Here is a 26,380-nt window from a genome sequence, read left to right on the forward strand (position 1 = left end):
GGTCCCGTCTGGCCGCGCCGGGTCAGAGCAGAGGCCCCCAGGGGCCCCCTTAAGAGGAGTGCGCTCATGGGGAGAAAAAGTGCAAAATATGGCGAAGTCTTCTTTCTGTGTCGACAAAGAATATTTAAAACTTCTTTTATAGTCATGGGTTAATAAGTGATAAAGGTGACCTTAGTACTTAGAACCGATAGACAGTAGTGTGGGCAACTTATTAATAATATAAGTTGTATGTTTCATATATTAATAAAACTTTATTCTCACACATAAACCATCTAAAATATTACAATGTTGACATTAGTCGATGCTTCGGTGTTGAAGTTCCATTACAAATTTGCAATAGTCAAGTTACAAAAATCTATCAAGGATATTCTTAGATATTTTTTTTGCAGGAAGTTACCTTAGCGGTCTATCGACAGTTGCAGTAATTAAAAAACAAGAAAAAAGACACAAATAATTTCCCGTGAACATGGGGTTGTTAAGACTTCTCCAATGGACAAATAAAAACCACTCAAGTTGTGGGAAAAGTTTGCAGAAAATGCGCAAAATTCAGCAATTTATTAAAATGTACAATTCCCACCTATAAGAAAGTGACAGTCATTATGTTTGCACTGTCTTGTACGTGTCCATGACTGCTTACGGATGTCTTCAACATATTTATGGACGTCTTCAACATATTTACGGATGTCTTTTGCCCCATATTTACTATAAATCTTTATCAAATAAAGGTTAGATGTTAATTCAGTGGAGTAAGTCCATAGTTTGCGATCAAATTACCAAAAACTTGCAGTGAACATGGAATTTCCCACTGCATTTGGCTGCTAATGGACCTCTGTGGCACAATTGGAAATTTTTAAACACATAGTCCCACTATTTACTAAAAATAGTTAGTTTCCTTATATTTAATAGAAAATTTCCTGTTTATTAATTATTATACATTTTATGTAACAATAACAACATTATATCTCATACACACAAAATCTTTGGCAGAAATAACTTCACCACTTTACTTCTGAATTAGTTATCCAGCTTTATTTGTGTAAATACCTACACTCTTTAATGCACTTGGGATTACAATCAGCCAGTTCAGTCAATAAGATAGTAAATTACAAAAAGTCATCAATATCTAAACCTTATATTTGTCATTCGGAATAAAAAGGACAAACAAAAATAAGATATGCCATCACATGTCGTATAGGAGTACATTTCTGTAAGAAGACAGACACGGTAATAAAAGTAGTCTTGTTTCTTGTTTTGGGAGTGGAATGCAACGTCGGCATCGGCAAAAGGCAGTGAACGCAGCAGCCTTGATTCAAAGTGACGTCTCTTAACAGTCCAGGAGCTGTAGGCAGCGCTGACAGTCAACGGAAAATATGTGGTCCTTTTTAGCTCAAGGCACTGAGGAATTATACTCCAACTCATTTTTCAAGCAGCTCCCACTGATAAGAGGAATAACACATTTTGCGTTTATGCATGACCGGAGACACAACCCGGGAAGACACGGGATGCGGTGCTTCCCCGTCTTTCGACATTTACAACAGTCTTTATGTCTTTCATTTAACAACCATAAAACACGCATCGCGTTGCGTGAGACAACCAAGTAAATCAAAAAAAAATATATTGCTCAATATGTGAGTTCTCGGCATGGGGGGGGGGGTAAAGGTCAAATATACACGCAGCATATGCCAGATACCCAAGGAGTGTCGGTGAATGATAGTTAAACGAGCTCACAGCATTTCAGGTTAGCGTTACTGAATCATGAAACATCTGAGACATGGACAGTACTGGCAGTAACAGTTAAAACTTTGGAGTGACCACAAAGATATAAGAAAAAAAATGTCCAGCATTTGTAAATACTATACATATTAGTGTAACTGAAAACAACACTGACAAGAAAAGGTACAATTTGTGATTTATCTTCCCTTTCTAAGGCCACTGGAATAAATAGAACTGTTTTTGAGAACTGCAACCCAGTTATTGCTCGAGACGATGTGTCAGGTGATCACAGGATACATGCTCCACTGTGTTTGGTGATGAAATATTTTAGAGGAATGAGAGCATCCTGTTTGCTCTACAGAAGTGTTGTAACACTTCAACCATCCGGACAGGCTGGTTTGATATTCTCAAAAGCATTCGAGCCTCAGAGAGACGTTGTAAACAGCGGACCTAGACTGAGAATCCAGTAACAGAAATGTTTAGATCAGTCCTCGGATCACTTTCAGGAGTGGAACAGTCTCTGCCCTACTACCGTGGGGACAACGTCTCTGTATGCCCTGGCAGCTCAGGGTCACTGCGGGGTCCTCGGACGTCTCCTGTTCATGATGGTCCACTCTGGGAGTTTGTGTCTGCAGGTGTTTTTTTTTATTCAGCATTTCCTGGAGAGTAGGCATCTTTGTCTCACTGCAGGGGATTGTCGAACACAGAGTCTGGCAACACAGAGATCTTCAGCTTCTTTTCTGGCCAGCTGTACTCCTTTGGTAACTTTGTCTGCGCAAAGAGAAGGGACATACAAGGTAAAACAGGCGGGCAGTTGCACAAGATCAAACTAAAAGTAAAAGTGGAAACAAAGGGGAATTTTCTTGCCTCCTCACGAGTGTTTAGTTCCTGTAAATCCCCAAGCATTTGCTCCACAAACTCTTCAGTCAATAATATCTGTATATAGAGACAGGAGGAGTTAGACAAATGTGCTAAATACGAACATACAACGTGAAAACCTAAGAGTCCGTCTAAGAGTGTGCGTACCTGAAGCCAGGGGCCGTGGGCTGCGTACGGATGCTCTTCAGTAGCAAAAGCTCCTTCAACTCCTGTGGACACAAATGTGATGGCTGTGTCTCCGTTGATGCTTTTGTAAGTGAAGTGTCTCCCATGAAGCAGCCGGCCCCTGCAAAAGATTTAAGATTAAAAATAAAGTTAACTGCATGTACGTAAGTGGTGAGGCCTATCGTTTAATCATAGGAGGATAATCGTTTTAAAGGTTCACGTTTATACATACATTGCTTTGAACAAATTCTTTGAAATTATATTATTAACAAAATTAAAACTGCTGCATGTGTCTGCATCTGACTTTGTGGAATCTCCATGGGTTGCGCACATATAGAAATAATAGTTAGTTATAAATAAAGATAAATACAAATAAAACCATTTCCATTTTAGATATTTGCATCTGCATCTCACACATAGTGGCTTGGTAGTGAAAAAATAGATACAACCACCGAGAAGAAGGTAATGAAGCAATGAAATATATATATATATATATATATATATATCTCATCACAGTTTGCAGGAAATATTCTACATAATCCCACTCTTATGCCAGTCCTTTACACGATGTTCCCACACTTGAATGAGCTCATCTCTCCTTCTCAAGTTTTTATTTTTTTAAAAAGCAGGTCCACTGGCCTGCCCGTGCCAAGGAGCCGTCACCAGACAGAGTTGATAGTAATGTCTTAGATCATATTTTGGTGTGCATTTCAAAGAACGCTAAAACCAAAACGTTAAGATCCTCCAAACTGCTGCGTCATAGTGCAGCTTTGCCATTTGTTTTGTCACCAGAGCATGTAATGCAATAACTGTCTCCTTGTGTCGGTACACGGGTTATTTTTGTTTTTCGCGGAAGGCAGATCATGTTCCGTTCCTAGGCTTTCGATGTCCTACATACATCGGCGGGTGTTGAGTCAATAAGCAATGAAGACAGCTTTACTGATGGATTTGTGATGCTGGACAATCACTTGTACTTCAACACGTCTTGATCTTTGTCCTTCTAAATCATCTTCCTGATGCCTGACGTGCTTCTTTTGCTGATAGTCATGGGTGAAGTGAATGAGACTTATTATCTTATTGTCATGGCACTTGCAGGTGGGATAAATTAGGCAGCAAGTGAACATTTTATCCCAAAGGTTGATGTTTTAGAAGCTGAAAAAATGAGCAAATTTAAGGATTTGAGCGACTTTGACAAGGGCAAAATTGCGATGGCCTGTGGGGACGTGTCAAGGTGCCCGTGCTGTCCCCTGTCCACCACCTAAAGCGCCTACAAAGGGCATGCGAGCATCAGAACTGGACCACTGAGCAACGGCCTGGTCTCTTATATCAGATTTTCTCTTGTGTCCCTTGGATGGCCAGCACAAGTGCGTCTCTTAGCCGCTGAAAAGATGTTACCAGGGCGCAAGGAACACCCCCTTGCTGTTGCCATGGGGATCAACTTGGTCTGCACAAACTCAGAGTAACATCCACATAAATGCCAGCGCCCAGGTTTCCCAGAAGAACATTGTAGTGACAATGCAGTCCGTGGTTTTCACTTCACAGGTGGTTTCAATGTTGCGGCAGATCGGTGTATATCCAAAACTAGAGTCAACTGCTTTCTGAAACTAAACGCATGTTACAATATTCGTCTCAAGTTTTTTCCGCTTGAAACACATTCCACTACCTTTAAATAGAACACACTAAAAACTGGCTATTGTTATTTTCCTCTGACTTTGAAGTGGTATGAACGTCCCCGTGGGCGGACGTTCAATCAGAGCATGGGGGTTACTTACAGAAAGCCCCTGTTTCATGTCTGAGAAACTGGTGTCATCTGTGTTAGTGTTTTCTGAAGACATTCTGCCACGTCTTTTCAACACAAATGTTTGGACTGTCCTTCTCTCTGCCTCACAGACTCTCCAAAAAAAGATAAATTTAATGTAAGGGTGTAGGAGAGGGAGGGAATGGTGCAGTACCGCAGGCAGAGGGGCAGCAGTGTGCCTGACTCTTGGTTGAATTTCAGATGGACGCTTTCCAGCTGTCGCGTTCGGACCAGCTCGTGGGGAACAATGGCCGCCGAGCTCTCACTCTCCAAACTGTCCTTCCGACTTCTGAGAAACAGGCAAACAAAAGAAAGGACCACTGTCATTAAAAACAGCTGCCGTTAAGGAAATGACAGCTCTTTGGCCTCTGCCCCGAAAACGGGAATGTACAGACACAGATTGTGCAACTCCTCCTCCTCCAACTGTTACCTGACTCTGCAGAAGACGCAACAAATTCCATAGAAAAGCAGCAACAGAGTAATCATAATATGCTGGTAGCTAAGAAACAATGGTGATATCAGTTCAGGAGTTAGTGCGAACGTGAGTCACTGCACCCGGTGGAGGAGTTGTCCTAGTGTGGCCCCTGTGCTGAGCTGAACCCACGTTACTGTGTGCGTAGGAGGAACACTCACTGAGGTCTCTCGTGGCCCTGTCTCTGGCTGCTGATAGGTGGTAGCGCTGCCTTGCTGTTAAACTCCAGTCCTTTTCTCAGGGTCTCCCTTATCTGCTCCGTGTCTGTGTCAACGAACACACACAAAGATGAGCAAACAATTATCCCATCATGAAAGCAGAATGTCTGAGATATTTTAAAGCGTTTTTCCGGATCAGATTCGACTCTTCATGCTCCTTTGGGAGTTGGCATACCTTTGTCTGAGAGCCTGCGTGGCTGCGATCCTATGCAGATGGAACGACTGTCCTCCTCGTCCTCTGGCGGTCGACTCAGATCGTCCCACACACACTTGGCGCTGACCCCGCTCAGGTTAGAGCCCTCTGTCTCAATACCCTGGTCCACTCTCTCCTGCTTAGATGAGCAAGACATATACGCAATCATTAACACTAGTTTACATAAGAAAAATGTGCAACCTTTAGTAAGAAACGTTACATCATTTACAGAAAGTTCCCCTTAGGCTTAGTACATGTGAGGATGAATTCTGATATTTCGGACGAATAACAGACCCAGTTCCGCTTGTGGTTGTAGATAAAAACAGTTTAGTGTGCTGAGCTGAACGTGCAGTATTCAATAAGGCCTTACTTGTAGGTGAGGATCGATGTCAAAGATGGTCTCCCCTCTCCTCATATCTGTGATTAGCCAGGGGCCTCCGGCTCTGTACACAGGACACACATTAGCATTAACTTCAAGTTAAACACACAAAGTTAATGAATGAACAAGTAGCTACAAACTCCTCTGGCCGCTAACAATTTGCTAGTCCAAACTGGACTCGACACAAAAGCTGATCAGTTCACCTCAGCTCGGTGACATTTGAAGACAACCATAAAAAGACCTCAAAAGACTAATTTTGAGCCGCTCAGATTTCTGAGTCAGTCCTGAACCTAAAGTTTCAACCACACAAACACAGCAGATCTGGTTTGTATTATTGACTAATGTATACTGATTACATTAAAAAGGTTTTAGGAGTATCCAGTGAAACCCAACTTACTGCCTGTTTAAATGATAGCTGTCCTGTCACACAACAGACTTGTATTCATTCTCATGATTAACTTACACCTTTGTATAAAGCCATGTAAAGCTAGTTACGTACTCTGCGAGAAGCGAGAAATTTGTTCTCGCTCCAAAGGGCTGCGAGAACAAGAAAAAAAGTTTGTTCTGGTAATTCATACTTCACGGGAAACTCATGAGTGCCGAACTCCAGGAAAGTCCTCATAGGGCCCTCCCACTGCAGCGCACACACACGCTAAGCATTGTGGGAGATGCGGGAAACGGACGAGGAAAGGCACTTCTCTTATTATTTTCAGAAGTTGGCCAGTTGTTTTGACAACCGTGCCCATCGGATCACGCTATTCATTCAGCATGCACCCACGCACAGTATGCAGATCTCTACCCATGAGAGATTAGCGGTCACACTGCGCTCACAGTGGCCGCTAGTATATACAGTTAATGAGTGGCCGCTAGCATTTCTGCTTCAAATTTCTGACCAATCACAGAAAAGTTGCCAGATACCACATGAGAAAAAAGTTCTGCCCGGTTGATGTGTCGAGAACAAGCCGCGAGAACTCCCTAACGAGGGCTGCCAGAACAAACTTCTTGCTTCTCGTATGTAACACCCTTTAGGCAACAACATGAACCTTAAAATGGCCATAGTTTAGATCCTATGAGGCCATCTGTTGCACAGTTCTACTCACACTCTGATTCCACGCATCAACTCCAGGATTCCTTGGCCGTTCCACTGCTGGGCCGCCTGCAGCTCCTCTGTACATACACCCACAATCTATAAGAGAAAGTGCAGGTTATGATATGGCAGTCTCCAATGTCTAACTACTTTCAGAGTGATGATTTTCACGCTTACTTATACATAAAATTACAACAAGAACAAAGTCTCCCTATTCTATTGGTTTTAGGCAAACTGCTGGGAAAGTCTCAGTATGTCTATTAATGTCCCTAGTGTCTTGCTTTGTCCTGCCATTGATATTAAGCATCTGGGCTACTGTCATTGCCATCTCTCATGGTTACGGTCTCCAATATGTCTATAAAAACATAGTCGGGGGAGAAAAGTTTCCAAAAGATGTGTATGTGTGAGTATTAATATTTGACGTCACCTGGAGAAAGCTCAGCGTGCCAAACGGAGTTTGAACCGGCAGCATCTGTGGGTCTTCTGTTAGCAACATATGCTGGATACGAGATTCACTGTTGTCTAGTGGACTGTGCCATGACACGTGGTCCCCGCTACAAAATGTGTTTTCTGGGAAGCAGAGGGGGGGAAAAAAAAGAGAGGCGATAATGGTTTTTAAAGTACAATAAAATGTGCTGTGTTAAACTGTCTAGAATAAACACTCATGAGTGTTCGATGAGTACATTTGGGTGTGTACCTTCAGCCACCAGTGGGAAACTGTCCTACTTTTCCCAGTTTTTATTGTTTGACTGAACAGAAACGCTGAGGGAAAGTTAACGTAAAAAGAAATAAGGGGTGACACAGATCGGTAAGAGAATTAAGTGAGAAAGAGAGAGAAAAACTGAGACCCCAAATGTGGAGGGGGGAAAAAACTGAAAAACTACATTTCCATGGAAGTAAATCCATCTGCTTAGGAGGTAGCATGCACACAGTTCAGATTCGCTGTAGGAGAAGATGGCCAGGAATCAGCATTCATTTAGTTAGGGGCCAGCCCACCCACACGCAAATTGACCCCAGCTGGAAAGCACAGTAGGGCTGGGTGGAAAAGAGCTGGGAGTGAATAGTCTTCTTCTCTTTCTCACTGGTTTCTATTTTTTTGTGTGCCCCTCTCCCTTGTCAGTCACATTTTCTTTCGTGCATAGCATACAACACTGGAGGATTTAAAGAACCTAACACTGTATACAGCTATTATATGACCAGTATATTTTCATACTACAACAATGGTCTTGTTTGACATTCATGAAAACAATCCAACAAAAGTTGGAGAGGAAAAACAGACTTCCTGTTAATAAGCAGAGCCCAGACAAACACAAATGCCCTGAACCCAAAACTGATGAACAAAGCAGACTATTCTATTAAGCCATGTTTACATCTATCACTGGAACTGTAAGTTACCTTCACAAAGAGCACATTCTTCACGTTCAACCACAGCCAAAGGAGAGTTGTTCCATCAAAACGTGTGCAGATAAATCATTTACTAGACTTCTAACAAACCGGAACCAAATTAAATCACAAATCACCACTACTGACAGTGAGGCTTCCTTAAAGTCATTTTGATTTTAGTCATTAGCTTTTAGTCTATATACTGATGATTAGACTATTCCGCCTTAAAAATGTCTAATGCTTTGCTCAGAAAACAGGAGTTTTGAAATGAGGTTGCATCACACGCATAAGGAGAAACTTTACAGATATTCGTCACTCGTCACAATCTGAAACTCGCACACACCACATGATTTGGAATAAAAATAAAAATGGGGCAACACACACTACAAGATATTATTTAGACTATCGTATCAGATCGGCATCTCACAGGGAAATAGATTTAAACAAAATGGAGACGGCGGTGTTACAATTTGCTGTTACTTTGTCATACTACTAAAATAGCAGAAGGCTAGGTGTAGTCTTAATATCTGTCAACAGCAGTGTGTTGGATTATGTTGAACGTTTACCGTCAATTGCTCCGTGTTAATACAGACATGTCTGATATTAATCAGAGTGGCCCCAGAGCGGAGGTTTAAGAGCATATGTGTAAATTCCCAGTCACTAGACAGTCTCTGTACAAAGCAAGGCACAGATGAGATTTCTCCTTCAGTTTTCATGAGGAGGAATTGGAGGGTAAACAGTACCAAAGACCCCTCTAGTACGAGCCCATAAAACATACGAGACAACGAGACTTCCATCAACTCGTCTGCAAAAACAGTCCACAAAGATGCAGTTAAATTTGTAATATAACTATGTGTGTGCCTTGCCAAGCCCTAAATACATAATCTGAAGGTGTTTCACCGCGAGCTCACTCCATAACACGAATACGTGTTGCTTTGTGCTCTTACCGGATTGGAACACATAGCGAGCCAAGCCCTGCATGAGCTCAGCTGGCCATGTTGGAGGTGCCGTCTCCCCCACCTCTCTTTTGAGTCTGAATGTGAGCTCAAAGCCAAACCCACTAGGTCCGTCTGCCCCTGTAAATCTGACACACACACACACACAGTGAGAAACTGAATAAACAAAACATCAGCAATTGTACTTTTTGTTCTTCTATGTATGAGGGCTGTGAACAATCACGGCTTGCCAGGATCAAAAACAACAGAATGTCATTAAGTTCAGTGTTAGTCAGCAGGTGGGCTCCTGTGAAAGGGCTCCTGGTGAGAGCAAATATTTGATTATATGTGATGTTTTTTTGTTTTTTTTTTAATTTTCAATGTAAAAATAACAAAATGTAAAATAGACCAGCTCTGTATCCATCCTTTCAGACTGTTGGTGATGGAGTCAAGTAGTGGTTTAGTGTACTTACTCATGAACACGATTATCCCCATACAGGTCACTCAGTCCAAAGCTAACGTAGTGCCAATGCTCCTGGACATCCTGTGCTGGACAGCCCATGTTCCTATACATACTGATGTAGTCTAACGGGTCTGGTCCCCCCAGCCTGTGAGATTAAATCAAAACTGTCAGCATTGGAAAAAGCTGTTGTTATTGTTTATTTGTTGTCAGTGGACTGCGTTTACACTTCAGCCCAAGTAAAGAGTGTAGTTAGCATGTAGTTAGCTTACACGAGAGGCTATAATTACACGTAAACGTAGTAATAAACGTTTGTGTTTACATTCTTTGAATTACATTTAAATACTACAACTCTCTGAATCGCAGCAGCAGATACTTGCAGCGTGGCTCCTGGATGTTGTGTTAGCTGAAACGTTAGCTAGGAAGCTAAGCTAACTCTTTGCTAACGTCTGGCCATCACTATATAAACTCACATGACAAACCACAAACTCTTCGTCCACACACATGTCAGACCAGCACCTGTACACATCGTCACCTACCAGTATTTTACAATGGCTGTGACTTGAAGCGGGTTGGCCTGCTCGGGATAAAGTCGCCGACATTCCCCATAGATAGCCTGCAGTCCTGGAGGAAACACGGGCACCAGTCCGTGGGCTTGAGCACCACTGTTAGGCCGTACCTCATCCATGCCTCGGACGCGAACAAATCGGGCTACTCTATAAAAAAATACTTATATTGGTGTTGTTTTTTGCTACCCAGCCCTTGTTCAACAATAAGAGGCTAAACTAGTCCATAAAGACTTTTTACAAGCAATGTAGTGTAACCATAAAGGCTGAACTCGGTTCGTTGTGCTACACTCAGCAGGAGCCTGTTGCTCATCCTCCACAAAACGCTGCCTAACCATTGGTTGGTTGAATGTAGTACGTCACTAACTGACTGCTCGTAATAGCCAATGAAAATGGAGGATTCAGTTCATGTTAATTTATAAACACTTGTCATTGGTTAACATGCTGTCAATCAAACTGTGGGCGGATGTGATTTCGGGGTTGGGACTTCAAAGTTTCTTTTTGAGGGGGAGCAAATGATTGCTGTGGAGGACAAATGGATCTTCAAAGAAAGTTTCCAGTGAGGAGTGGCTGCTGAAGTGTTCAGTACCTTAAAATATTACATTAATTTAAAACATATATAAAAATGTATGCCAGCAACATGTACTTTCATTCAGAAATCATAAGCCTCCTTTTGGATATGGTGAAACTAATTTCAGCACTATCATTGGTTTGTCACATTTTATAATCTAAATCATGTGTATTGATGTATGACGTATCATAAAATAGTAATACTAGAGACACATCAAATATACTATCAAACAAATCAAATTACTTTCTGCCTTTCTATTCTCAAAGTGTGCACAAATAATAATTATACAGCTGACTGAAATAAAGGTTTATAGTTCAGCTCATGTTAACGGGTCCTAAAGGTAGCTTTTACTTAAATTTAAAGTCAAGTCAAAGATTTCTATGAAAACCTGTCCGAATAACACAATTTCTTTGAAGATGCCACAGCAAAGACAGCATGGCATAAGGATTGTGCAAAAATGAAACTACTGGTAATCTCTAGTATCAGGAATGAGAGCATTTAACGGCAGTGTATGTTCCTCAAAAATGATCTAGATTTGGGTTGTTTTGCTGTTGCTTGGATCGTGTCACCTGAGCCAGAGGCCTCATAGTTTTCCGGATGAGTGATAACAAAGAAGCCGTGTCAGTTTGTTCAATAAAAAAAATATTTATTGCGGATAAAACAACAATAGGCTGTATCAGACATGCAACACAAGAAAAATAATACCAATAAGCTTAGGGGAGGAAATTACTTCCCTGATAATAGGCGATTATGGCAGTGGTATCTATTTCATAACACTAACTGCCAAAATTGAGTAATGTTAATGAAACATGGTGTAATTATAACATATATACTGTACATTAATGATCTAAACTAGGGCCTTCTCCACACATCTCTTCTGTATACTCTTATTATATTACCTTGTTATGTGCCGTGGCATTGTTTCTATTGTCCCCCACTAGTTGTGCAATAGCAGGCACTTTTTTTGTGTATATTATTGCCACATAACATGCAGGAATATAGCAGCACACAACAGTGCGGACCTCCACCTGTAATGTGATGCATCTCACATGAACACATGTGAATACAAATTCGGCGCACATGGCGTCCGCTATGATTTAATTTTTCAATCTTAACACTATATGGCACCAGTCCCAGAACGGAACAGAGCCTGAGGGCTTTATCCCCAGAATCGCAGCTTCCTCGTGGGAGGTTGAGGAGTGATGAACCGTCCTGTCATGGGGCCTTCCGAGTGCATCAAGACAGCCCTTTGTGCACTGTACGGCTATTCCCACATTAAGTTTCAGACACATCTGGGAACCGTTGTGAAAGAATTTCCTGTCCTCAAATCGAAACTAACAGATTTTCAATTTGAAAGTATCAGCTTGAATTTTATGTCGTGTCACTGCTAAGACGGCTTTGAGTCCGTTTAGGAGATTATGAGTATTACAAATATATTTATAGTTTCAGACCTGTCGATTTAACTGGTTTTGCTTTAGTTTCAGTGATTGCATATGTTTCTCAATTGTTCCTTTGTCACCTGACATCCTGCTACATTCTTTTCTTTTACTTGAATTAATATATATGATTAAGCATTACTCTCTCAAAAATCTCTTTATAATAAGCTGTTTTGTATATAATACTTTAATAGGTCGTGGCGTCTTCTCAGCTTCATGTTCAGGCCGTATATTAGGCTGTCCTGTCTGATTTACCTGTACTGGCTGCCCCTCAGTTGTATAAGCTGATGGATTCAGTTGTTCCCTCTCTGTCTCTCTCTCAGTTTTAATTAATTTATGCTCGCAAGGCAACACTGACTTACAAACTTTACATTGTCCATGTGTAAAAAGAAATAAAATCAAAACATTTAAAATCAGAAAGAGATAATAGTTTGTCTGTGATCTTACTGGGTTTACATTTGTAAATTTGATCAGATTCAGACGGTATTCAAATTGAGAAATCAAATCCTATTATTAAGCTATTAAAGACCGTAAATCGCGGGTTGAGATAAGGATGAAGAGGCCGCCATTTGTAGGTTAAGCACAGCATGGCCGCCCGCCCTTTTTTTTTCTTCTTTTTTTTTCTTTCCTTTATTGCGACTTATGTAAAATTAGTCATCATTTTAAATCAAATAATCAATGGATTCCAGAGAAAAATAATTCTGTTTTATTTATTTTTATTTAAACAATAAAGCCATCAAAAACACACAGTACATACAGACATTCAAACAAAAGTAACGTACAGTGGGACAACTTAGTATTAATTATTTCGTGTTCTTGCTCCAAGACGGTCGAGAAACTAGTACCATGCCAAAAGAACTGAGCCCATAGATGACACCTGAAGATGCCACCATCTATGGAATTCAGTTCTCATAGTAGAGCACTTGTCAGTATCTGGTTTTCGGAAGTCGCTTGATCCTTGAAATGGCTGAATCGTTTTACACAAGTCCTGCTTTTGTCACTAATGGGTCTTTAAAGCTCAGATCACTGCCTATAGATTCATGAAAAAAGTCTCCTCAAATCGGTAAAATAATAGACGTTAACTATTAAAAAATAAGTTCAAGCGGGGTCAAGATAGTTGAGCAGCATGTTGCTGATTAGTCACCCATTTCTCAAGAAAACCAGACTGATGATGAGATGACAACGTACTTCTTCCATTGTAAGATTAAGCAAGAGGCTATCACAGTGGTGACTAAATTGTCTTATGTACAGCGAAACATCATAGTTTCTATTCGCATTTAACACAAGGCAACAGTTCGAGTAAAACATCGTAAGAGGCGGTTTATGTAATTTCAAAAGAAAAGTGGGAAACAAACCTCTAAAATGCAGCTATAATTGACCAGATCCGATCCTGTGGTTAGACAGAGGTTATGAAGAGTTTAACGTTCGTCCGAAGGATCCAAACACAAAATATTTACACATATTTAATGGTAAAGCCTTACGACCACTGAAAGTAAAAGTCAGTCCACTGGGCTGATGTAAGCTGAATCAGATCATGGTGATAGTGCTCTGGTCAAGGCATGAAATGACTCACCGGTTATGGCTGCACACTCCCAGGAAAAGAACTTTGGGACGGTGTGATTAGCAACACACAGTTGGTCGATGTATCTTTGAACCCTAAAAGTAAGTTTGATATTAACCAACCTGCGCTGTATTGCACGTTCTCTTCCTTCATTTAAAAAAAAACAACCAAAAAAAACACCTTATCCAAGGCCCTGAGTCGGTACTGACGGTGACAGCAGTGAGGTAATTCCTCTGCGTTATCTCAGTCGCTGCGGTTTATTCATTATGAGTGAACATTCTTTTAGGGTACAATACAACGCAATGACCTTTCAGGCGGGCCACACCTGAGCATGTTCAGGAAACTCATATCTTTCTGGCAGTTGGACTGGGAAACAACCGGTTCTACGGCCTATTACCAGAAATGAAATCCCGAGAGAGGGCTTCAAGTGTGAAATAAAGCCCTCACTCAGAGATCAGATTGGCGAACACAGCGGTGACAGGCTGTTCATCAGCTTGTGTTCAGAAAATGTGGAAGTTAGTATTTCTTGGTATGCACTATCATCTGCCTACTGTCATGTAGATATGTAAATACGTAAAACAATATTTGTAGCTTGTAGTTGTGTTTAGTCACATCTGACAGTTTAAATAAAGCTTTTGTTTTTTAAAAAATATACATATATTAAAAAGAGACTAGCTTTTCTCGAGTTTCTATTGATATACATACCTTAGTCTTCCACTGAAAATTTCCTCTCCAGATCCTGGATATATCAAAAGTAAACCTCCTCATAGAGGACCTCCCAGGACTGTGTCCGTGTAGAGTCAATCTTTAAACACGCTTCAGCAGTCGAACGAGAGGTGTTTCAGGGTTAAATAAGCAGGAAGCCTTTCCACACTGAATGAACGTACATCCTTCCCCAGTTCACCTGTGTGCTCTCTCTCCATGTCCCGAGGAAGGATGCAGCATACGGTCTGACATTCAGAGCGCAGAACCTTAAATATGACTACCTTTCACATCACCCATCAGCCTCCCTCCTCTCTGTTTTTCATACACTCCCTCTGTACGGTAAGCCTGACAGTCACTTCCCAGTAAGAAGGAAGCAGTGGGAGTGAACAGCACGCCCCCTCACAGTGAATCAACACATAATAGTTTCTGAGGAAAACCATCTGACTTGCCCTGCCCCCTGTTCCCATAAAGTAAGCAGGGGAAAGGCTGTGTCTACTCGAGGAACCAGGAATTCCCCCACAGGCCACGAACAGCTGTCGAGATGAGAGACGATGACGAAGCGGACACATTGGAAGTTTGCCGGCCAAGTATATGCAAACAGAAACCATGTTTGGTGTATTTCGTACCCGAATGAGTGAAACAGTATTTAACAGTACAGTATATTGACATAGTTAGCAACTGGAAATTCTGTCCACACGCTTGTGGGCGTTGAAATGCCCCGTCATGTTTGAGCTGGTGACATTATGTTTCCTAGAAAAATTGTTTATCAGCAGGGCAGCGTATAGCACTTGCGTCATGGGCATGTTAAGGAGGAGACCGCTTCATGTGAATGTTAGCTGGAGTCATTCAGGCGAGGTCTGATAGTGGTGCATTCAAAAACACAGCCTTTCTAATATGACTCTGTTTGCTCACTGGCCATAATCAAACACGACAGGGACGTGACTCTGATTGTGCTCAATCAGATGGACAGGAGTGAGGGTGAAACCAGTTTTTAAACAAGCCACAGACAGTTTCATTGTTCCATGACCTTGTAAAAACCCTCTGATTTCCTCATCCTCTTTTTTTTTTTTTCAGATACGAGAAACTAGTCCAGACTGGACGCATACTTCCTCCGAAAAAGCCCTGGTAGTTTAATTCAAAGGATTTCCTTGATCTGGATGAAAAGGGGATTCCACATTGTGTTGGGAAAAATTTTGCATAGTTCCCTTGTTGTACTTGGACACATATATGTGGATGTTTCCAGGATGTATACAGTCATAAAATATGCCGTGACTTTTTTGTTTTGCAACGGAGCACGCCCAGATTCTCGTGAATTTTAGTGAAATGAAACCGGCACAGTACGTGGTACAGAGACCCCAAAGAGTCCCACCACTGATGTGCAGTGACTCTAGAATCCACTTTCAAACTACATCCTTGGGCTGGTGGGATAAGTTGCAATTGACATTTTGCGCTGGACTTCAGAAACAAGCCTGGCTTTCATGCTGGTGTTTGAACACTGGGGAAATCACTCGCAAAGGTCACTGAGCCCATTTCCTTTCTTTCCTCCACATGCATCTAAAGACCTGTAACAGCCTCTTTCAACTCCACTTTGGTTACTGGCAGACATATTCAAATTACTATATAGGAAGTCAAAAAGGGTGTAGGTAACCAAAGCGCAAAGAGGACATGAGGCAGCTTTTTCTTTTATTTATTACAGCTTTCATTGTTTTAGCACATTTCCATGTTTAACCCGTATTGCTTTAACATACAGAATCACACAAAAACATTTTTATTTCAACTAAATCCATCAACCAGTCACTTTTTAACACATCACGTGTGTCCCTGACAGTCCTTCTTCAAGTGTGTTTTGACTTCTTGAGACGCAGAACTACTACATGTCTCTGAAGTCCTTCATCCCCGTCCCACAGGTGATCCAAAGAGAAAACACCCTTCTGCTCCACAAACATCTCAAACAGATGTAGTCCGCCGCCCACGCCAAAGTAGTGGGACTTGGTAGCGAGGTAGACCAGTCCATCTGGTGCCAGCAGCTTGTGGAGGGTTTCGTGCAGCACCGGGTAGTACGCGGTGTTGTAGATAGTCTCTGATGTGAATATAACATCGTATTTGGGTGGTGGTTCCGTCTTTAGAACCAACGCGAGAAATGTGCTCCAGTCACCAGAGTAGAAATGACACCTGGTTAGTAATGGTTGCTGGGATGTGTCTACAGCTCTTTTCTTAGAAGGTGGGTTCCTCTCCTCTACCTCCTCTTTCCCTTTCACCTTCTTTCTTCTAGAAACTTCTTGCTCCTGTGTTTTTTCCTTCCCCCTCCCTTCTTGGTCATCTTCACTGTCTACTTCATCATCCTCTTGGCAGTTTAGCATTACATTTGGCACGGTGAGCTGTTCAATGACTGTGCTGTTATAATCTTGGAAGTGGACCTGCCTGGCTCCCCTCTTCAGGGCCAAAATTCCCAACAGCCCCGCACCGCAACCCAAATCCAAAACTGACTTCCCTCCAAAGGTCTCTCCGTCTTTCTCAATCAGCTCCAGCAGGTCGTAAGTGCACTCCCACACCTTCAGTCCTCCCTCGTACACGCCAGAGATGAGGTCAGACCTCTGCTCCGCCGTGCGCAAAAGAATTTTCTCGCCGTCCTCTCTGTCCGAGGCCGTCTTCTCAAAAACGGTCTCGTTGAGGAAGCGCAGAGGAGGAAGAGTTCCAATGGCAACCGTTTCAAAGACAGCATCCATAACATGAGACTGTGGGCTGGATGGTGGATGGTGCTTTTTTGCTTCTTTTACCGGCTCTGCCGGCTTGGTATTATCATCAATCTGCGAAACACAGAGCAGTATACATGGTTACAGAATGAAAGCGCTCCTTCAGCTACATATGAGTCCGCTAGCTCAATGTGAATGTTCTTTATGACTGGGCAGGATACGACCTACATGTGTTTCAGGTTGATTACGGATTGAGGAAAATTTGGCAGTACAGTTAAAATCTGTAATAAAATGAGCACGAGGAAATTACTTGTAGCATTTTGAAAGTTAAATGATCACGACACATTTGGGTTTTCACAGGACTTTACACAAACACTTCCAGCTGTACAACAACTTCCTGTAACAGATAACAGATGTTATTAATGTCATTATTGCACCTTATTAATCCTTCCCATTTATATAACACATTTACTTCTGTCTCTATTTCTTGTACATTTGTATGTTTTTGCTTATACTATTTTATTTTATTTTACTAGATTTTTACTTATTCTATTTTTACTTGTGTTTTTTTTTACGTGTAACTGAGCTACCGTGACCAATCAATTTCCCTTTTGGATGAATAAAGTCTGTCTGAGTCTAAGTAACTTGTGGATTGTTCAAGTAGTTTACTTTATATTCATAATTTATTGGTAAATCTTACAAACCAGTACAACTACTGTTATAGTAGGCTATCAGTAGTGACACAACTTATACAGCTGAAAAAAAAACCACTGTTGGTTTTAAATTAATTGTTTACGTGCAAAGAATCCTGCAAGCTCTTTCATTTATTTATTTTTACTGACATAGGCAAATGTTAATTCCTTATTCCTTTTAATAAATGTAGTGCTACAATTTGGGATATTACTGGGACTGCCAGAAAGGCAAATGCAGATCCCACAGTTCTTATTGCATAAACAAGATTAACAAGATAAACAGATTGTACGTGTATAGTGGTGTATTCTTTATGCTAAGGCAAATTTACTTAACTTACATGTAGAAAATTGTGATATATCACTTACAGTACTGCAATATAATGAAGTCTAACTTCTGTATGAGCATGTGTATTGTATTAACAGACTCCTGCAGTTACACAGCTCTGGAAGTGACGTTGAAAAACAAAGGCTTGAAAATGGGTTATAAAGGATGATAGCTTTTTATTAACATGTCTCTGTACGATCCGTGAAAACACCTTTAACATGAATAAAATAAATAAAATCTGTGTTTGAATTCATGTTAATTGTTTTTCAGCACTCCAAGCCACCTACTAAAGTGGATTACGTCAAATCATACTGGGATTAATTTAACACATATTGCAATTGCGATATGAGTCATAATTTTAGTGTGAATGGTAGTTTTGGAGTTTCTTTTCCACTGAAAATAATATAAAAATGATGATATGACTTTTGCTGCGGTTTGTAGCAAACAATAATGTTCCCTTACGTCTGGAGAATATGATTAGTAGGCGTGGGTATACGCGTAGGGCCCAAATGCTTGATTTACTGTATATCGGCGTGTTTTGATATTCATTACCATTATTCACAAAAAAATAATGGATAAGTAACTTAATGCATTTTTTCTATGAACACTGACTGAAATACTGGTTGACGTAGATAAATATGAGATTATTACAAATCAGCCATGTGATTCACTGTGTGACTAACCCACTGGAAATGTCATGCGTGGAGGGGTTGGTGAAGTTGCTCACGTTGTCACCCACATGAGCTCAACATTATAGCTGGAGGTGTGGCGAGGTTATTGAATACCTCAAAACCTTAGTGCCAGACATAACAATGACAATTCACACAGTTTACTATCAGAATGAAGTGGTACTTTTTCCACTATGACTTTTCAAACACAGGCCTTCCATTCTGTGACGCCAGAGCTCATAAACAAGGATATTATAAACCTACGCTCTCTACTGAACGCACGCCTATCAAAAGACTTCTTGTGGTTTATCAGGCATGATAGAATGGTTCATACAGTGGAAATGATTCATTTAACAAATAAAAAAGACGTGTGCATCAGTGAGAAGGAATTCTATTTTTACTTTCCCTGTATCTATTATAAGAGCTTTATAGCTACGTACACGCACTTACCAGTTAATTAGATAGACTAGTGAAAACAAATTCATTCTAATCTAACAGTCTTTCACCAAAGCTTCACGAAAGTTATGGTATTCAGCATTTGTTTAAAATAATAATAATGAACTGTATTGCGATGTACCAACACATGTTTCTAATAGTTAGGCAACCCCAAGGGGTTAAATAACCTTTGTGTTTAATTCAATTCAGTTTATACAATTCAGTATTACAAACTACGTCCACTAAACTGATCAGACAGTTGATTTACCGCCTTTCTTACACTGTTTCAACATAAACCGAACATTACAACAGTCACGTATTCTAATACATTAGAATATATTGCACGTTTTCACCAGTGTATCTAATGAACTGTGGAGTCAGTGGAAATATTAATATTAATGCTATTCCAACCTTTAATTTATTGACAGTTTTAGTCTGAAAAATTAAATACTTAAGAAGATAAATTAGTCACAATGTTTAAGTATAAATACTACATTTAATTGTGTAAACTGAAAAAGCGGAAACCATCCTAAAACTGTTTCATTAAAATAGTTTAGAAATTATATTTCCTCTTCTTTAAATGTTTTAACTGTACGCACCAGGCAGCACTATATATAAACTAGTTATAGACTTGGGTAATAACTGTTTGAAGGTAAAGTAAATAAGAAACGAGGCTGGAAGACTTCATGGTAAAATATATTTATTTATGGACTACTTCCAAGCTGATTAATGCACTGCCATGTGCCGTCAACGCATTATTTTATTATTCTTCACTCTTTGTTTCGATTAAGTTCTGACATATCTGCGGTATTTGGATCCTTAGTTTTATAATGGACAGGAATGCAATGCTCTTGTTCAAACAAGCAGAAGGAATCTGTCCTGAGTTGTTACCTGGCACTGGCAGCTTTGAGTACTGCTTTATTTCTGAGCTAACGCTACTCACAGATCTAGCAGTGTTGTCTTTCTTTCCGTTTTGCAATTCATTTCCGTCTGCGTCGTCCGGGCTTGTTGTTTGTGCTGGGAGGTCGAAGTTAAAACAAAACGACATGATGACTGACAACAACCAAAACCGCTAGCATGAGGCATAAAAGTTGCTATCATCCGTTTCCCACAGGATCCACGACACACCACATGGCAAACTCGCGTGGATGTGTAGCTTAGCACAGCTACAGTGTTTAAAGAACTACAGTTCCCACAATTATGATAAACCTCGACCCGTCGACCCGTGTTTACATTTCAGTTGTTGGTGTAGTCGGGTCGTTACTAGTTTTAGAGACATGTAACACAGAAAAATTTGTCACATATAATAATATCTTTTGGGAAGGAATTTTTGTATTCAATTCCGGACTCAGACTACCATAATGCCCTTCGTCGGTTGTTGTTTTGTTACGCATGCGCACGAGCTCCGAGTCAGGTTTTGGATCTGTTAACTGTCACAGGTCCCTGATCCTGCTCCTCTCCGCAAATACATGGCAATAATCCTGTTTTTGTCCTCCTCTTGAAAATGTCGACCGGTCGGGTTGTCTCGGCGGTTTTATTGCCCTCATAGAACCGTGAGTATTCCCCAGTAAATCAAAAAATATATATATACATATAGAGAGACTAGCAGAGAGTATGAGCCGCAGCAAACAGCGTCGGTTATTTGACTGAAAAAAAAACAGCGTGCGATACCCAAACAAAAGGGATTTGGCAAATTGGCAGCGTTATGACTCAGTGGCACTGCTTCCAGCAATGTGTATTATGGACAAATGAACTGTCAGTGCTTTCACGAGGCGTCAGCTGTAGTTCATTTCCTGGCATCGGTTTTTAATGTCACTGCCGGATAATGAAGCTGAATGCTGCTGCGGACAAACTCTCCAGACTGGGACCACTGTCCCTCTCACCTCATGCAGCTGCAAACACCTCCACCCAGACTCCACCCTGCCCGGAATGCTGCATAGCAGGACTGTGCGTATGTCTATGTCCTTTGTCAGATGTTCGTTTGATTGCCTCTACATTTCTGCTGCACACACCTGCGGTTACTGCTGCATCGTGTTCGGCTTTAAATTACAGCCGTACTTGAAGAAGTTTAGGTGGCTCAGGCTGACATGACCAGTTTTTTTAAACAGCATTACTTCCAAAAGAGACAGACATCCAAGGTTTTGGTAAGTTTAAAATTATACACTAGAGGTGCCAAGACTTTTTTCAAGTCTTTCATTTGTGAGGATGTGTTTGCTGCCTTTATATTTTCCTCGTGTAGAAGCCAGTTGAGTGTAGTTTTTAATTTCTGCATTCGTTTTATTGACCAGAAGATAAATGACAAACTGAGAAACTAATCAGCGTAACACTGGATTGCTTGTGGAGTCAACCCTTTGTTTTTGTTCTTTCTTTCTTCACAGGTGCATGCATATTACAAATGCAGGATGCGGTGCTGTCCCAGCTCTGTGCTCCACCTGCTGCGCTGCGTGCGGGTACGGCCGTGTAGCAAGCGAGGAAAGAACCGGCTGCCCTTGTGGATCAGGGAAATAGGGGCTTACATGAGACTCCTGGTGCAGTCGCTTTACTTTAACTCCCTCACAGACTCTGATGTGGTTTTTGACTCGGTCTTTGAACCAGTTTTTTGGACCGTGGATTATGTCACCCGCTGGTTTGGCTTGGTGAGTTTGTGTGACCATTTAATTAGTTACAGTGGCTTTTTTCTATGTCAACTAGCAAACATGTGCACATCGATAGCGTATTATCTAGCAGGACCCCCCAGCTGGCAGCGGTAACCTCAAACAAACATCAGAATCAGAATACTTTATTAATCCTTCAGGGTAATTGTTTAGCGTTTGTGGTAGTTGCAGATCAGTTGCGGATCAGACTTGCACAACAAGTCAACAAGAAGTTAACCTTAGTCTAAACTGTTTCCTCAACAGGGGCTTTGTGGCGTCAATGATCTTTGTCAAACTTCAGTCATGCAGTGATGCCTGATTGTGATAGTTACTTTAGGGCTGAAGAGTATTAAATTGTTAAGCATTTAGACAGTGTTTCTCGAGGTCATATAATTCCTTTTTTTCAGTCCATTCAACTTTTTAAGAGCTTTAATCCCGTGTGTCGACAGTTGTGATATTACCCAAGCAGGTGTTAACATACCGGCTTACAATTCTTCTGTGCCGACAATCGACTGGTGATTTAGATGGAGATCTGATAATATATTCAAGAAATACATGCCTGCAGTTATTTTCCACCTTGTTTTCATTGCCATTTTTGTTTTCTGCAAGGTGTTCGTTTGTCTGGTGGTGATACTGACCAGCTCCATCTTGGTGATAGCCTATGTGGTGCTGCTGCCCCTGGTCCTCAACACCTACTCCCCGCCATGGATCGCTTGGCATATTTGTTACGGACACTGGAACCTCGTCATGATCGCTTTCCATTACTACAAAGCTGCAAAGACCTCACCAGGATATCCCCCGACGGTAAGGTTTCAACCCCGCTGCCGACCCGCAAACGGTCTTGCTTTCTATTTATTAATGTAAAAGTGTTTTCCTTGCACGTTTTTCAGGAAAAAAATGACAGGCCATTTGTGGCAGTCTGCAAAAAGTGCATCATGCCAAAGCCAGCAAGAACACACCACTGTGGTATCTGTAACAGGTGAGTCAGTTTTCTTCTCACCGGTTAATTTCTTTAATTGATTTTTATTATGAGGAACAGTTATTATTCTAATTTGGACCATTTGTAAGTTTTGACCACCAAAGTTATGCAAGTGTTTCTTAAAGATATTCATATATGCTCGTACAAATCACTAACAACTAACACTTAATAAGTGAAATATTAATTCTAACAATAAGACTATTCTTTTTTTATACTTTACAGGTGCATTCTGAAAATGGACCATCATTGTCGTATCCTTTATGCTTATTCCATCCAATTGTTTTATTAGCGGTTTCACAAAATACAAATACTCTGCAGACTACAAAGAGATGAAGGCGTCTTTCCTTAATTTCAGCGCGTCAGCCTGGTTGAATAACTGTGTGGGCCATTTTAACCACCGTTACTTCTTCTCCTTCTGTCTCTTCATGACCTTGGGCTGTGTTTACTGCAGCATCAGTGGCAGAAACCTGTTCCTCGATGCATACAATGCTCTCGAGGTGAGATAATTGGACCACTGTTGCCTGTGGGTTTGCTTGGGGTTTTGTCCTTGTTAGGATTTCCTTTGTGTCTGCTGTCTGTGGGGCTTAACGTTTCCTGGCTGACTCTGCCTTGTTTCTGTCTCTAACACCTGGGCTTTGTGCATTCGGGCTGTTCCATTAGCGCTTTAAGCATTTGGATGTGGAAAAGCCAGGGATACCAGTGACAGGGATGGGACTTCTTATAGGGCTTCTCCCTCCTGGCCAGGTATAATCCCAACTCAGAAAACAGACAGTAACATAATTAAGCGTATTTGTTTTTTCTGTCTGCTGTTATGTAATATGTGCTCCTTTCTTTTTTTTTTTTTTTATAATTTTATCAAGACCAACTATCAGACCTCTGCACCTCCATACACCTTTAAGGAAAAGGTGATTCATAAGAGCGTCATCTACATGTGGGTGCTCACCAGGTAAAACATGCATTTTCATGTTACCATATGCCACATAATGGTACCATTCTGCAAACTAATTCAGAGTAGATTTTAGTGAATGAAATGAAATATGCTTTGTTCCTTTAGCACAGTGGGAGTGGCCCTGGGTGCTTTAACCATTTGGCATGCGGTTCTCATATCCAGAGGGGAGACCAGCATCGAAAAACATATCAATGGCAAAGAAACTAAGCGACTGGCCAAACGTGGAAGGGTGAGCATTTAGATTAATTAAATGTTAAAATAATCCATGTCATGTTCAGGTATTATTTTTTTATATTTATTAACCGCAAATTCTCAATAACATCTTAACAATAAAATTTTGTCTTCTGGTTTAAATGGCGGCGGTGAACTTAATAGGTTTTCAATTGATTTTTCTCTTTGACTCTTCTGCCAGGTATACAGAAATCCTTTTCATTATGGCAGGCTGAATAACTGGAAAGTCTTCCTGGGTGTGGAGAAGAGAAGGTGTGTCTCTCTGATTTTCTGTTCAGTTATATTATATCTTCTATGACCAACGGTGCCTTGTTCATCCTGTAATCTCTGTATTGTCCTTTGTCTTTAGTCACTGGGTGACACGTGTTCTCCTTCCCTCCGGACACGCCCCGCATGGTGATGGTTTGACCTGGGACATCTTCCCAGAAAAAAAGGACTTGATACCAGTATGATAAACTCTGCATAGGTATATTTTGTAGCCTAATTGATTGGGTTGGCTTACAGGAGTCTTTCTTAGCGGCTCCATGTAACTGAAGGCAAGGGGTCACGCCAACCTCCAATACCTCAGAAACATGTTCTCCGGTCTACATTTTTCAGCAGTTTGTCATGAATGGTTTGTTCTTGACTGGGTTTTACTTATCTTTACAGTCTGGTTGTACTTGACTCTGAGCTTTGTGCTATCATGGGTTTGATATTTTTTTATAAACCAAATATACTGACTGAACTATTTGCTATTTTTAAGGCAGAATATCTCAACCTGTTTTTATCCCAAAAATTCTAAAAAGAAGAACACTAAATTTGGAGGCATAATGTTTCGTGTCGATGCCTCCACCTCCCTACCCCACATTTGAACACTCCAGTCCAATATTATCATTTAATTAGAACACTGAAGGAAATCCATGGTACCATGATAGTATGTTATGTAAACTGTATTTTGTACCTGTTTAATTTAATAAATCTTTATAACTTGCTTTAATATAATAATTCTACACTGTCAGTTTCTACTATGGGGCGTGATCACTGTTAAATAGAAAAAACAGATTTTTTACAAACTAAGGTGGTATTTCTTTATTATTATTACATTTTCTATTGGATCACTTTACAACATACTGAGCAGACAAACCCCAGCTCCTGGGTTACGTCACAGTATTACGCTGTCAGACACAGAGACATGCGACTAGAGGATGGGGGTGGGGGTGGCGGTGGGGGGGATTAACTGCGTTGCATGCCAGATTTGATCTGCAGATTCATTTCAGTGTATTACGTCACAAATAGGCAGGCACTACAGTTGAGCGGCTCCAAGATGGAAAGTTTTTCTCTGGAATAATATATCTGGGAGAAATGTTTGTGACTCACTGCTGCAGAACATTCAGTGAGTAACAAGATATGTATTTAATGTTTTCTTACTGTGTTTGAAGATATGCCAGTTCAACAATTGGTGCTTTCGTTTACAAGAGGAACGCTAAAGAAAGAGGTTGTCAGATAAAGAGAGGAGGGATTAAAAGAGAGCAGATTTCAGACTGATTCTAACCTTCCTGCCACCTCTCATCACACCCGCCCTCTCTGAAACTATCTACACGCACGCACATGTCAGTATTTAATCTCCCAGCAGATGTCAGTGTTTGACATGTCAGGTCTGGTTAGAAGTTGTATGTTTGGAGCATCAGGGTAACTGGTCGTCATCAGTTATAATATTTCTTTCCTGTGTGTGTACACTCCTCTGTTTTGATTTTCTGTTTCTGTTCCAACTGCAAAACATGACTAAGTGGGGATTCTTGGCCTGTAGATCCCTAATGGTCCTATGGTAGAGTAAGCATTACTGGTACAAATAAATTCGCTTACTATGTGCACTTGTTTCTAGATAGTAACAACAACATACACGTGAACAGCGTTTCCACGAAGGCTAAGATAAGGATAAAGACAAGCACATCAGTTTTTATCTGTATGATTTTCTGACATCAACTTCCACAAAGTTGGAGGCTTGGCTTTACATATTCCCCCACTCTTTAGGATTTGTATGTAATGAATTTGTAAAATTAGTTTCAGTACAGCCAGGGCCTGCTGTTGCTTCTTTGCTTCTTATCAGGCAGTGCATGTTATTTATTTTTTAAGGTGTGTCTATTTTTACCTTTACCTCTGTACACTTTAGATTAATCAGTGGATAAGGTATACAGTGTCTGGTGAATTTATGTGCCAAGATTAAATTGGGCAGGATTACGATGTTCCCAGACACAGATACAATGTAATCCGATAT

General features: G+C 40.8%; 3 protein-coding genes across 4 annotated transcripts; 1 reads left to right on the plus strand and 2 right to left on the minus strand.

Annotated features, from left to right (window-relative positions):
- Window positions 1–988: 988 nt before the first annotated feature.
- Window positions 989–10,553, minus strand: sufu (suppressor of fused homolog). The gene is made up of 12 exons (XM_084561901.1): window positions 10,222–10,553; window positions 9,696–9,830; window positions 9,235–9,371; window positions 7,332–7,474; window positions 6,918–7,003; window positions 5,809–5,881; window positions 5,421–5,577; window positions 5,189–5,291; window positions 4,710–4,844; window positions 2,740–2,878; window positions 2,581–2,649; window positions 989–2,484 (listed from the first exon to the last, which is right to left on the minus strand). The coding sequence occupies exons 1-12, from the start codon at window positions 10,368–10,370 to the stop codon at window positions 2,395–2,397; spliced, it is 1,416 nt and encodes a 471-aa protein (XP_084418027.1). The 5' UTR covers window positions 10,371–10,553; the 3' UTR covers window positions 989–2,394.
- A 5,617-nt stretch (window positions 10,554–16,170) lies between these two features.
- mettl18 (methyltransferase 18, RPL3 N3-histidine) lies at window positions 16,171–20,885 on the minus strand. Its single transcript, XM_084561299.1, has 2 exons — window positions 20,278–20,885; window positions 16,171–17,328 (listed from the first exon to the last, which is right to left on the minus strand). Exons 1-2 carry the CDS (start codon window positions 20,380–20,382, stop codon window positions 16,357–16,359), a joined length of 1,077 nt encoding a protein of 358 aa, XP_084417425.1. The 5' UTR covers window positions 20,383–20,885; the 3' UTR covers window positions 16,171–16,356.
- Window positions 20,886–20,897: 12 nt separating this feature from the next.
- zdhhc16a (zDHHC palmitoyltransferase 16a) lies at window positions 20,898–25,139 on the plus strand. Of its 2 annotated transcripts, XM_084561297.1 has the most exons (11): window positions 20,898–21,478; window positions 21,713–21,970; window positions 22,577–22,771; window positions 22,858–22,946; window positions 23,169–23,197; window positions 23,310–23,443; window positions 23,607–23,690; window positions 23,807–23,892; window positions 24,001–24,124; window positions 24,308–24,378; window positions 24,476–25,139. In XM_084561297.1, exons 1-11 carry the CDS (start codon window positions 21,422–21,424, stop codon window positions 24,576–24,578), a joined length of 1,230 nt encoding a protein of 409 aa, XP_084417423.1. In that variant the 5' UTR covers window positions 20,898–21,421; the 3' UTR covers window positions 24,579–25,139. The 2 variants fall into 2 exon arrangements, with proteins under 2 accessions (XP_084417423.1, XP_084417424.1); XM_084561298.1 differs by lacking the exon at window positions 23,607–23,690.
- Window positions 25,140–26,380: the final 1,241 nt, after the last annotated feature.

Source organism: Chelon labrosus (assembly GCF_963514085.1).
Source record: "Chelon labrosus genome assembly, chromosome: 15".
Classification (NCBI taxonomy): domain Eukaryota; kingdom Metazoa; phylum Chordata; class Actinopteri; order Mugiliformes; family Mugilidae; genus Chelon; species Chelon labrosus.

Bases quoted from the DNA above. Each gene is read 5' to 3' on its own strand.
- sufu (XM_084561901.1), bottom strand. From the start codon at position 10,370: ATGGATGAGGTACGGCCTAACAGTGGTGCTCAAGCCCACGGACTGGTG. The intron at 9,831-10,221 runs GTAGGTGACGAT...TTAATCTCACAG, and splicing joins ACAGCCATTGTAAAATACTG to GCTGGGGGGACCAGACCCGT. The intron at 4,845-5,188 runs GTGAGTGTTCCT...CCTGTTTCTCAG, and splicing joins CAGGGCCACGAGAGACCTCA to AAGTCGGAAGGACAGTTTGG.
- mettl18 (XM_084561299.1), bottom strand. From the start codon at position 20,382: ATGTCGTTTTGTTTTAACTTCGACCTCCCAGCACAAACAACAAGCCCG. The intron at 17,329-20,277 runs GTGAGTAGCGTT...TGTGTTTCGCAG, and splicing joins AAGACAACACTGCTAGATCT to ATTGATGATAATACCAAGCC.
- zdhhc16a (XM_084561297.1), top strand. From the start codon at position 21,422: ATGACCAGTTTTTTTAAACAGCATTACTTCCAAAAGAGACAGACATCC. The intron at 23,198-23,309 runs GTATCCTTTATG...TCAGCGCGTCAG, and splicing joins GAAAATGGACCATCATTGTC to CCTGGTTGAATAACTGTGTG. The intron at 23,893-24,000 runs GTAAAACATGCA...TTGTTCCTTTAG, and splicing joins TACATGTGGGTGCTCACCAG to CACAGTGGGAGTGGCCCTGG.